This window comes from Eriocheir sinensis, chromosome 19 (genome assembly GCF_024679095.1).
Source record: "Eriocheir sinensis breed Jianghai 21 chromosome 19, ASM2467909v1, whole genome shotgun sequence".
Lineage (NCBI taxonomy): Eukaryota > Metazoa > Arthropoda > Malacostraca > Decapoda > Varunidae > Eriocheir > Eriocheir sinensis.
The window spans coordinates 19928910-19942116 of record NC_066527.1 but is presented as its reverse complement, the minus strand read 5'-3'; the positions used below and the strand labels follow the sequence as shown (position 1 = coordinate 19942116).

Genomic DNA, 13207 nt, shown 5'->3' with positions numbered 1-13207 from the left:
TGTGCTGCCTCCTTTGCTGTAATAAACAAAAAAGGAGTCTGTCTGCAGTAGGCCGGTTGGTCGATGCAAGGCAGCTCCTGTAAATCTAACCCCACCTAACCTCACGAGCCATGAACTTATCCAACCTCCTCTTGAATGTAGCTCTCATTGTACATTTTCCTTTGTTTAGTCTAAATAAGAGTAATGCATGCTTTTGTTAGGAATGTACATCATCTTGTTCTCATTATACATTATAAAAAATAAAAAAACCGAAATAAAAGTGCATTAAAATAGTATGTTTTCTATTTTTTTTTGTTCTCCATGTCTGAAGAAACGTGTGTGTGTGTGTGTGTGTGTGTGTGTGTGTGTGTGCGTAAATCACAATACAGTTTCCTGATACACATCCGCCCAAAGCAAATCCGAATCCGTGTCTAAATTTGTCTCACACGCCCCCCCTTCCTGTGACCGGACGAGACAACCCTGAGTGAAGGAGGCCAAGGGGACGCCCACGCAATTCGGGGCTCAAGCAAGTCAGTTGATCCTGCCTGGAGGGACTTGGGATGGGCAGGGCAGCGGTATGGGCGTGTGGGGGGCATGCTCGTTAGTTACCCTCCTCCTCCTCCTCCTCTTCCTCTCCTTTTCTCAATCATAGTAACGTTTCCTACACTAATATACAACCCCCCCCCCCTAACTCTACACACCTACACACACACACACACACACACACACACACACACACACACGTTTTCTCCCTAGCAAATCGTATCTCTTAGTAATTTTTCACAACACTATTCGAGGGAGCGGCGACAATGTTTTTTTTTTTCCCGTTGTTATCCCTCGAGTTGCCTCCTTTGATATAGAGAAAAATATATATGTATTACTCACCCGACACACACTATTACTGCTACTTCTACTACTACTACTACTACTACTACTACTACTACTACTACTACTACTACTATTACTACTACTACTACTGCTACTACTACTGCTACTCTAGAAAGGCGAAGGGTGCGTGGAGACATGATCGAGGTTTATAAATGGACGAAGGGCTTTAACAAGGGAGACATTCATAAGGTTTTGTTGGTAAGAGAACCGGGTAGGACACGAAGTAATGGGTTTAAACTGGATAAATTCAGATTCAACAGGGACATAGGCAAAAATTGGTTTACTAACAGAGTGGTGGATGAGTGGAATAGGCTGAGAAGTCACGTGGTGAGTGCTAATACAATTGTCACATTCAAAAATAGATTAGATAAATTCATGGACAGCGATATTAGGTGGGGTTAGACACTTACTATCGCAGCTACACCCGCACGCTGGCAAGGTTTGGACTTCCCAGGCTGAATGAAAGAAGAGAGCAGCTCACCCTCGGGTTTGGGAAGAAGCTGTTGAAATCGGCGCACTCACACCTGCTTCCACAGCGAACAGCAACTCGTCGCCAGAGCAGACACAGCAGCAGGAGGCCACCCGTCAGGTACAGGACAGGGCGGTACAGAAACTCCACAATTCCTTATGTAGTACGGAAGTTGAATGAAGATTTGTAAAGCGCCCTCTCATAATCAGCGCACACATTGGTAGCCCTTTTTTTTACATTGATATACCTTTTTTTAAGGTTTTTTCTTTCAAAAATTTTTATTTAAAATTTTAACTTTTTACTCTTTACCTTTTTATTCCTAAATATTATTATTTTTTTTAAAGAAAACTTATTTCTCTTTGTTTTTAACTGTGTCAACAAAATCTCAGGACGCAAACGGTAATTGAAATTGATTCATTCATTGTGAGCCAAGACCTTTCCAGAAACGAAATCTCTCGCTGCTGCTTGGTGAATAAACCTATTATTATTATTACTATTATTATTATTATTATTATTATTATTATTATTATTATTATTATTATTATTATTATTATTATTATTATTATTATTATTATTATTATTATTATTATTATTATTATTATTATTATTATTATTATTATCATTATTATTATTATTATTATTATTATTATTATCATTATTATTATTATTATTATTATTATTATTATTATTAATTATTATTATTATTATTATTATTATTATTATTATTATTATTATTATTATTATTATTATTATTATTATTATTATTATTATTATTATTATTATTATTATTATTATTATCATTATTATTATTATTATTAATATTATTATTATTATTATACACGGGAGCTTAGGTTCAAAGGAGCTGCCTCGTACAGGCCTACCGGCATCTTGCAGACTCCTACGTTCTTATGTTCTTATGTACTACTACTACTGCTACTACTACTACTACTACTACTACTATATACTACTACTACTACTACAAATGCTACTGTTTTTTTTCTAATTCCTCTTCTTCCTTCTACACGTTTCATACACGAATACGTATATACACATAATTATAAACGTTTGATAATTGGTGTTGGAAGTTACTGTTGAAAAAAAAAAATATATATATATATATATATATATATATATATATATATATATATATATATATATATATATATATATATATATATATATATATATATATATATATATATATATACCTACACATAAGCATACGTACTTTGTAGCTGGGGATGGAATATATTGTTGAAAATAAAAAAAATCAATGAAGAATAAAGAAAAAAAAACATATACAAACACACACACACACACACACACACACACACACACACACACACACACACACACACACACACACACACACACACACACACACACACACACACATACACATTTTAGCTCGTGATGAAATTTACGATTACGAAAAAAAAAAAAGAAATAAAAACACACACACACACACACACACACACACACACACACACACACACACACACACACACATTTTAGTTGGTGACGGAAGTGACTGTTGCATAATAAAAAATAAAAATAACAAAAATAAGTGAAAAAATAAATCCCCGCTAACTATCCTCAGAGGACCGACGTGACCGAGTGAGTCACCGCCGCCACGCTCTCCATGGCGTGTGCGCCTATTTTTACCTCTCTAGAATTTTGTTGCTGATTTTCCTCATTTTTTTTCTTCTCCAACTTTTCCTTTTTCCTCGCTTCTCTTTTTTTTTAACTCCTCCTCCTCCCCCTTCTCCTCCTCCTCCTCCTCCTCCTTCTTCTCCTCCTCCTCCTCCTCCTCCAATTTCACAACATGGCTTCCGTAGTAAACGTTCGTGTTTAACTAACTTACTTGATTTTTTTCATTATATTTTTGAGGTGTTCGATGAAAGCTGATCAGTAGATATCATATATCTGGATTTTCAAAAGGCATTTGATAAGGGCCCCCACCAACGATTGCTCAGCAAACTATTGGCGCACGGTATCTCGGGTAACATTCACAATTGGCTTGTGGACTGGCTCTCTGAGCGGAAACAGAGAGTAGTTCTAAACGGTGTTACATCTAACTGGCTCGACGTCAGAAGCGGCGTACCTCAAGGATCAGTGCTTGGCCCCATGCTCTTCTTAATTTATGTTAATGATGTCGATGATGGGCTCACTTGCAAAGTATCAAAATTTGCTGACGACACAAAAAATGCTAGTAAAGTAACTGCGACATTCGACGAAGAAGCTTTACTGTACAATCGGATCTAGATCGACTTGCACGTTGGGCCAATCAATGGCAAATGAAACTTAACGTTGACAAATGTAAAGTGTTGCACATCGGAAAAAATAACAATCGCGTTCGGTACGTAATAAATGGCCAACAACTTTCTGCAGTAAGTAAAGAAAAGGATCTTGGAATCACTATATCAAGCGATTTAAAGCCCGGTCAGCATTGTTCAGAGGTAGTTAAAACTGCAAACAAATTGGTTAGCTTCATCGGACGAGTCTTTAATAATAAATCGGAAAAAGTAATATTAAAACTGTATAATTCGTTGGTTCGACCACATCTAGAGTATTGTGCACAGTTTTGGTCTCTCTATTACAGAAAAGACATAGAAAAGTTGGAACGGGTTCAACGAAGCGTAACAAAGATGATTCCTAGGTTGAGAAATTTATCATATGAACAAAGGCTTAAAGAAGTAAATTTATTCAGCCTATCAAAACGAAGAATGCGAGGCGATCTAATAGAAGTGTTTAAAATGTTTAAAGGATTCAGTGATATTAATGCGGAAGATTACTTTACAATTGATTGATCAAACAGAACAAGAAGAAATCACAATTTGAAGATAAGTGGTAAAAGATTCTCGCCGCACGAAGCTAAACACTTCTTCTTCAATCGAGTTGTTAATGTTTGGAACTCTCTACCCTGTGATGTCGTTGATAGTACAACAATTACGGCCTTCAAGAATAGATTAGACAAGTATTTTGAATCCAACCAGCAACTAAGATATTACTCATTGTCGTAATAACGTTAAGTTCTTTCGAATACTGGTGCCCTTGTCCGCTTTTATCGCCCGGTTAGTGGTAGCAGTAATGGTAGTTCTTTCCTCTTTCCTACATAATTTCCATGCAGTTTTTCCATGCTGCATGGTTCTTTTTCCTTTCCTGCCAGCTTTGGCTGGAGGGATGGGGGGGGGGGGAACCTTCGCCTTTGCTGTCCTTCATCTTCCACCTTTGTTTAGATAGTTAGTGTAGCTTGTCACAAACAGCCTCGTAAGGACCAGCAGGTCTGCTGTTGTTTGTTCTTCCTTTGTGTTTCTTTGTGTTCCTCCTCCTACTACTACTACTCCTAGAGGAAATGGTGCAACTATGAGGTACCATTTTTTCTCCAAATATCTTTGAGTTTTAACGGCGGTTAAAGACACTAATATCCGCAATACAAGCTATGCCATGTTTACTATACGCTAGGCACGCAGCGTACTTAAATATCATTACACTTTTCTGTAAAAAAAAAATTCTTATTCAATTACTCAAAATCACTGTTTGTTAAATGGTGGTGCAAATATGGGCTACTCATATCAAATATTTTTAATGGTGTTATAAACGGGTTAAAGGTGGAAAAACTGAATGCCAGATACCTTCATTAATTTATTTTTCATACACAGCCGTAAGTGATCACAGATGAAAGATAACTTACTCCTTTTCAGTATTGTATATATATTTATATATAAATAGAGATATATATATATATATATATATATATATATATATATATATATATATATATATATGAAAAAGTGTTTGGATAAAAAAGCTTTTAACTTGTAATGATTTACAGCAGGGACACACACATGCATCCATCTCAGCTCCTGCACATTCTCTGTGTGGCCGCAGTGAACGCACCGTAACGCACAGTTCGCCTCTTTTATCATCAGAAAACTTCCTGTCACAGAAGAGCCAGGCAGCATCTTCATCTCCTGGCTTTTGTGTACCAACAGGCATTTCTGTCTCACTGTCAACGTCCTGTAAAATAACTGCACCAGGTCCACTGCCTGAATCTTCAGTATATACTTTTCTTCCAATTTGGTTGTTTCTCTGTATTAGAGTCTTTTCTTTGGTCTGCTCTTCCTTCAATAAGAAATATAAACTCATCTTCGGTTTCTCCACATTTGACTTCTATAGATTCATTTAGGGATTTCTTGTAAGGTTTTCCTGTTATGGGACACGCCCCAGCTCTCTTCCGACCCCTGCTACTCGTCTTCTTTCTGATGGCTGGAGCCCATATTAACACCTGGTAGGGTAGCCCATATTAACACCTGGTAGGGTAGCCCATATTATCACCTGGTAGGGTAGCCCATATTAACACCTGGTAGGGTAGCCCATATTAACACCTGGTAGGGTAGCCCGTATTATCACCTGGTAGGGTAGCCCATATTAACACCTGGTAGGGTAGCCCATATTATCACCTGGTAGGGTAGCCCATATTATCACCTGGTAGGGTAGCCCATATTATCACCTGGTAGGGTAGCCCATATTATCACCTGGTAGGGTAGCCCGTATTATCACCTGGTAGGGTAGCCCATATTATCACCTGGTAGGGTAGCCCGTATTATCACCTGGTAGGGTAGACCATATTAGCACCTGGTAGGGTAGCCCGTATTATCACCTGGTAGGGTAGCCCATATTATCACCTGCAGGGTAGCCCATATTATCACCTGGTAGGGTAGCCCGTATTATCACCTGGTAGGGTAGCCCGTATTATCACCTGGTAGGGTAGCCCGTATTATCACCTGGTAGGGTAGCCCGTATTATCACCTGGTAGGGTAGCCCGTATTATCACCTGGTAGGGTAGCCCGTATTATCACCTGGTAGGGTAGCCCGTATTATCACCTGGTAGGGTAGCCCGTATTATCACCTGGTAGGGTAGCCCGTATTATCACCTGGTAGGGTAGCCCGTATTATCACCTGGTAGGGTAGACCATATTAACACCTGGTAGGGTAGCCCGTATTATCACCTGGTAGGGTAGCCCGTATTATCACCTGGTAGGGTAGCCCGTATTATCACCTGGTAGGGTAGCCCGTATTATCACCTGGTAGGGTAGCCCGTATTATCACCTGGTAGGGTAGCCCGTATTATCACCTGGTAGGGTAGCCCGTATTATCACCTGGTAGGGTAGCCCATATCACCAGCATCAAGACATATTTCAAGTATAAGTATAAGTATAAGTAGTATCAACAGATGTTTAATACTTGCGACTAAAATATATGCTGACTTTAAAGTTCAGTTCTTAAACTTAGCATTTGACCTTAGAAAATAAACTAATAAAGTATCTTGTGCATGAAAAAAAAGAAAATACCTTTGAAAAAAAAAACTTTAACGCTGTGATAAAAATGGTCATGAGCCTCACGCCTCCGTCCAGTGGTCTGCATCGCCGCCCGGCTGAAAACAAAGGTTCGTAGGCCTCGAGAGTAATGACTCATAATTATGTTTCCCATCAAGATACAGGCGTCACATAGCTAGCACCTCGTTTGCCCATATTTACACCCTAGCCCATATATGCACCATTTCCTCTACTACTACTACTACTACTACTACTACTACTACTACTACTATTACTATTACTACTACTACTACTACTACTACTACTACTACTACTACTACTACTACTACTATTACTATTACTACTACTACTACTACTACTACTACTACTACTACTACTACTACTACTACTACTACTACTACTACTACTACTACTACTACTACTACTACTACTACTACTACTACTACTACCACTACCATAACGGCAGGATATCAGGTTGTCAGAGTCGGGATACAGAGGAGGATGCCGAAGATGATTCACACGTTAAAAAGAACTTGCCATACGAGAAAGGACTTAAAGTTAAACAAATAAACTTGCATTCTCTACAAAGACGAAAGGTGCGAGGAGACTTGATAGAGGTTTATAAATGGATGAAGAGCTTCAATAAGAGGGATTTTAAGAATGGTTGATAAATGGAACAGGCTTGGCAGTCATGTTGTGAGTGTTAATACGATAGTCACATTAAAAATTGATTAGATAAATTCATGGACAGTGACGTTAGGTGGGGTTAGGTTCACAGGAGCTGCCTTGTATAGACCTACCGGCCTCTTGTAGACTCGTTATGTATAACTACTACTACTACTACTACTACTACTACTACTACTACTACTACTACTACTACTACTGACTACTACTACTACTACTACAACCACTATCTTTTTTTCTCCAACTTTTCCCTTTTTTTCACTTTCCTCTTTTTCCTCCTCCTTCTATTCCTCCTCTTCCTCCTCCTTCTCCTTCTCCTCATCCCCCTCCTCCTCCTCCTACTACTACTACTACTACTACTACTACTACTACTACTACTACTACTACTACTACTACTACTACTACTACTACTACAACTGAGTCACCGTAATTTTCCCTCAACCTGCGTGACGGATCCGGACTCCTTTTCCTGCTCTCCATCTTCCATTTCTTTCCTAAAACTCGCAAAGGTTAAGATTTTAATAATGTCTCATCCTTCTTTCCGCACTTTTTTTCCTTCCTCCTCTCCCTCAAATCCGTCTCACACTCTCTCTCTCTCTCTCTCTCTCTCTCTCTCTCTCTCTCTAATTTTATCTCTATTTTCCTTAACGCTTTTATTTTTCTGTTTCCCTTCTCTCTTACTCACTCACTCACTTTCTATACTAATTTTGAGTCATCTCCGTTTTCTTCCATTCCTCATTTCCTGTCCCTGCCTCCTCTTCCTCCTCATCATTCATTCTCTCTCTCTCTCTCTCTCTCTCTCTCTCTCTCTCTCTCTCTCTCTCTCTCTCTCTCTCTCAGGGTGACGCACAAAAGTGAAATGTCAAAACTTGCGTCAAATCTTCTTTTTCTTCTTATTTACGCTCTTTATCATCCTCCTCTTCCTCCTCCTCCTCCTCCTCCTTCTCTTCCTCCTTTCTTTCTCCAACTTTTCCTCTTCTATTTTTTTTCCTCTTCTATTTTTTTCACTCTCCTTCTCTTCCTCCTCCTCCTTCTCCTCCTCCTCCTCCTGCTACTGCAACTACTACTACTATTACTACTACTACTACTACTACTACAACTACTTCGTTCATCTTCTAATTCCTCCTCTTCTTCTTCCTTCTCCTCCTTCTTCTTCCCTTATATATGAGAGGATAATTAAACATACAGTAAATGATATTAAATTATATAAAAAAATAATGTTTCTCATATAAAACAGGACTTACAAAAATAAAGAAAGAGGTATCGCGTTACAACAACAACAACAACAACAACAACAACAACAACAGTTCATCGTTATCACCCGCATGCTGTCCTGAAGACCACTTATCAACCCGGACTCTAGATTCTCGAGCTCCGGGGGTGGGTGGGTGGGTGGGGGGGGTGCATGAGCTTAGCAAGACGGCGCCACTGTAAACACTTGCCTGCGCGCCATAACGGACTGGGGCCTATAACGTAATAAGCAACAAAAACAATGATGATGATGAGGAGGATGAGGAGGATGAGGATGATAATGATAAGTTAGTTCAGGAATTACACACCAAAAAAAAAAAAAAAAAACACGGAAAAACATAACTCACTGTCACCGTCATCTTCATCATCATTTATCATCACTGTCATTGTTTTTATCACTATCATTATCATCCTTATCATCATCATCATCATCATCATTATTATCGTCACAAACACTAAGTTCTAAACACCAGATCAGGTCACTATCACACACCACAGGTCATCATCATCATCATCATCATCATCATCGTCATCATTTTCATTATCACAAATATTCTTATGTCATATTTTCTTTCTTTCATCTTCTTTCTTATTTTCTACTACTACTACTACTACTACTACTACTGCGACTAGTCTTCTGTTTGTGTTTTGTAGTTTTCTTCTTTTAATATCTTCTTCTTCTTCTTCTTCTTCTTTTTCTTTTTCTTTTTGTTCTTGTTCTTGTTCTTCTACTACTTCTTCTTCTTCTTCTTCTTCTTCTTCTTCTTCTTCTTCTTCTTCTTCTTCTTCTTCTTCTTCATCTCTTCTCTCTTCTCTCTTCTTACATCCTCCTCCACCACCACCAAATCTTCTTCTTCATCTCCATCAACACCATCTTCAACGCCTTCTAAAATCCACAACTTCTAAAAACAACAACTTCCATCTCTACACCACCACTAACAACACAACAACCACCACTACCCACCCCAAAACTAGCCCCGCATAACAACTACCACTACTACCACAACTACCATCACCTGTTCACTCGCATCTGTCTCTTCAGCCACGGGAGATAATGCGTTATGCGCGTGTACACATCTGGGAACCCGGGTTTAGCGCATCCTGACCCAAAGGACGTGACGCCGGCCAGGTACCAACGACCGTCCTTCATGTTGCACTGCAGAGGTCCGCCCGAGTCACCCTGAGGAGGAGGAAGAGGAGGAGGAGGTGAGGATGAGTGAGGTGGTGTTGAATGGTTTGAAGAGAGGATTCAACCCCACAGACACAAACATCCAGTCGTCTCACTCCCTTGCAGTACTCTTTGATCCTTCTCTAACTCGTCTCAATCCCTTTCAATCCCACTTCAACTTTCCTCAACCCCTTCCAATCCCTCTTCAACCTGCCTAAATGCCTTTCAATCCCCTTCACCCTATTCCAATCCCCTTCAAACCTGCCTCAATCCCTTCCAGTTCCCTTCAATCCATTCCAATGCTTCTCAACCCCTTACAATCCCCCTCAACCCCTTCCAATCCCATTCAACTCCTTCCAATCCCCCTAAACCCTTTCCAATCCCTTCAACCCCTTCCAACCCCCTTCAATCCCTTCAAACACCCTTCAATCCCTTCCAATCCCCTTCAACCCCTTCCAATCCCCCTAAACCGTTCCCAATCCCTTCAACCCCTCTCAATCCCCCTAAACCCTTTCCAATCCCCTTCAACCCATTCCAATCCCCTTCAACCCCTTCCAATCCCCCTAAGCCCATTCAGTTCTCTTCAACCCCTTCAAACACCCTTCAATCTCTTCCAATCCCCTTCAACCCATTCCAATCCCTTTCAACTCCTTCCAATCCCTTCAAACACCCTTCAACCCCTTCCAATCCCCCTTCAATCCCTTCCAGTACTCACCACACACGTGCCCAGGCCGTGCCCCTCCACCTGGCCGGCACACAGGTGGTAGGTGTGGACAGGTATGTTATGCATCATCCCGTACATTTTGACGCAGTGGCTGTTGTTCACCACCGGCACCACCACCTCCTTCAGCTTCGTCTCCAGGTGCCCGCCGTGTGCCCGCATGCCCCAGCCCGTCGCCACGCACTTGATGCCCAGGAAGCTCTCGGTGTCCAGCGGCGCGGTGTCCGGTAGGCAGATCGGCTGGATGTAGTCTGTGTAGGTGACGTCTTCGCGGAGTTGTAAGAGCGCTGGAATGTTTGAGTTTGGTTTTGGTTTCCCTTCTGTGGTCTTTAATCCCCTTTTTAACATGTCAATTCAGTATCATAAATCCCTTTCATTTTATTATTAACCCTTTTCTAAGCCGTCTTACTTCCCTCCAATGTTCTTATTCTTAAAACTCCTACGAAAGCTTGTCAAATGTTTTTTTTTTTAGGTTCATTGTCCAGAAGAAGAGTCAGACTATCACCAGGGTCATAAAACTACCCCTGGAAATGCCCAAAACTAATACGAAAGCCTTGTCAGAAGTGTGTTTCTTGAGTTCATGGTACAGAAGAAGGGTCATACTATCACCAGGGTCATAATACTACGCTTGGAAATGCCCACAACTCCTACGAAAGCCTTGTCAGAAGTGTGTTTCTCGAGTTCATGGTACAGAAGAAGGGTCATACTATCACCAGGGTCATAATACTACGCTTGGAAATGCCCACAACTCCTACGAAAGCCTTGTCAGATGTGTGTTTCTTGGGTTCATTGTCCAGAAGAAGGGTCATACTACCACCAGGGTCATAATACTATACCTTGTAACTCGTGTCAACCCCTTCCAGAGTCGTAAGAGCGCTGGAATGTTTGAGTTTGGTTTCAGTTCCTTTCTGTGGTCTGTAATCCCCTTTTTAACATGTCTCAATCCCTTATCATACCGTAACACAAGATTCCATTCTCCTTTCAATCCGCCTTTATCCCTTACAATTCAGTACCTCAAATCCCTTTCATTTCCTTATTAACTCCCTCTAAGCCGTCTTACTCCCCTCCAATGTTCTTTAATTCCCTTGTAACTCGTGTCAACCCCTTCCAATCCATTTTTATTCTACTTCAATCCTTTCCTGTCCCCTCTCAACCTTTCCAAACTCCTTCCAACCCTTCCAAACCCATTCTGACCCTTCCCAATCCCTTCTAATCCTTCAAATCCCTTTCCATCTTGTTCAAACCCACCTGAATCACTTCCATGCCGCCTCAACCCCTTCCAATTCCTTTCCAATCAACTTCAACCCCTTTCAGTAGTTTTCAAACCCCCCACAATCCTTTTCGATCCCCTTCTAAATTACCTGAATTCCCATTATCCTCCCAATCCTTTCCAAGTCTTCCCAGCCCCTTCCAATACCCTCGAAACCCATTCCAACCCCTTCCAATCCATTCTCGCCTCCCCTTAACCACTTCAATCCCTACCTGGCCCATTGCAATTCCCTTCTATAACTCTTCCCAATCCCTTTAAATCCCATTCCAATCCCCTTCCATCCCTTCCAATCCTTTCCAAGTCTTCCCAGCCCCTTCCAAACCATTCACGCCTCCCCTTAACCACTTCAATCCCTACCTGGGGCATTTCACTTCTCTTCTAACTCTTCCCAATCCCTTTAAATCCCTTTCCAATCCCTTTCCATCCCTTCCAATCCCCTTACCAATGTCGTGCTGGTAGTCCTTGAAGCTGGCGTGCGTGACGAGGGAGTGGACGCCTGTCACCACGCCCCGCGCCTCGGTTGCCCCGCGGTCGTGTTGGCCCAGCAAGACCTGCCACACCGCCGCCGTCCGTGTGAAGCTGAACGCCTTGCTGCAAACGAAGTGATGGTCCTTTTAATACTCACTGCTCGGTATTGTTAGACATACTCGCCTCTCACATTAACTGTTTACAAAGGCCAAAAAGGAGATTAGTTAGGTTCTCTTGAGGGGGATTTTAGGTTCATGGTACAGAAGATGAGTTTAATTACCGCCAGGGTCTTAAAACTACCCCTGGATATGCCTTAAACTCCTACGAAAGCCTTGTCAAATGTGTGTTTCTTGGGTTCGTTGTACAGAAGAAGGGTCACACTACCACCAGGGTCATAAAACTACCCCTGGATATGCCTTAAACTCCTACGAAAGCCTTGTCAAATGTGTGTTTCTTGGGTTCGTTGTACAGAAGAAGGGTCACACTACCACCAGGGTCATAAAACTACCCCTGGAAATGCCTTAAACTCCTACGAAAGCCTTGTCAAATGTGTGTTTCTTGGGTTCGTTGTACAGAAGAAGGGTCACACTACCACCAGGGTCATAAAACTACCCCTGGAAATGCCTTAAACTCCTACGAAAGCCTTGTCAAATGTGTGTTTCTTGGGTTCGTTGTACAGAAGAAGGGTCACACTACCACCAGGGTCATAAAACTACCCCTGGATATGCCCTAAGCTCCTACGCAAGCCTTGTCAGATGTGTGTTTCTTGGGTTCGTTGTACAGAAGAAGGGTCACACTACCACCAGGGTCATAAAACTACCCCTGGATATGCCTTAAACTCCTACGAAAGCCTTGTCAGATGTGTGTTTCTTGGGTTCGTTGTACAGAAGAAGGGTCACACTACCACCAGGGTCATAAAACTACCCCTGGAAATGCCTTAAGCTCCTCCGAAAGCCTTGTCAAATATGTG

General features: G+C 41.2%; 1 protein-coding gene and 1 long non-coding RNA gene across 2 annotated transcripts in view; both read right to left on the bottom strand.

Moving 5' to 3' along the window:
• LOC127000885 (uncharacterized) overlaps positions 1-4653 on the bottom strand; it is a 61653-nt gene extending 57000 nt beyond the window's left edge. The window contains exon 1 of the long non-coding RNA XR_007754607.1: positions 4566-4653. This is a non-coding gene — a long non-coding RNA (uncharacterized LOC127000885). The remainder of the gene's footprint in view (positions 1-4565) is intronic.
• A 3946-nt stretch (positions 4654-8599) lies between these two features.
• Positions 8600-13207, bottom strand: part of LOC127000880 (tryptase-like) — a 19090-nt gene continuing 14482 nt past the window's right edge. Inside the window, exons 4-6 of the mRNA XM_050864988.1 lie at positions 12212-12360; positions 10494-10786; positions 8600-9790 (exon numbers count right to left, since the gene is read on the bottom strand). Of these exons, the coding sequence (XP_050720945.1) occupies positions 9623-9790; positions 10494-10786; positions 12212-12360 (610 nt within the window). The 3' untranslated portion in view covers positions 8600-9622. The remainder of the gene's footprint in view (positions 9791-10493; positions 10787-12211; positions 12361-13207) is intronic.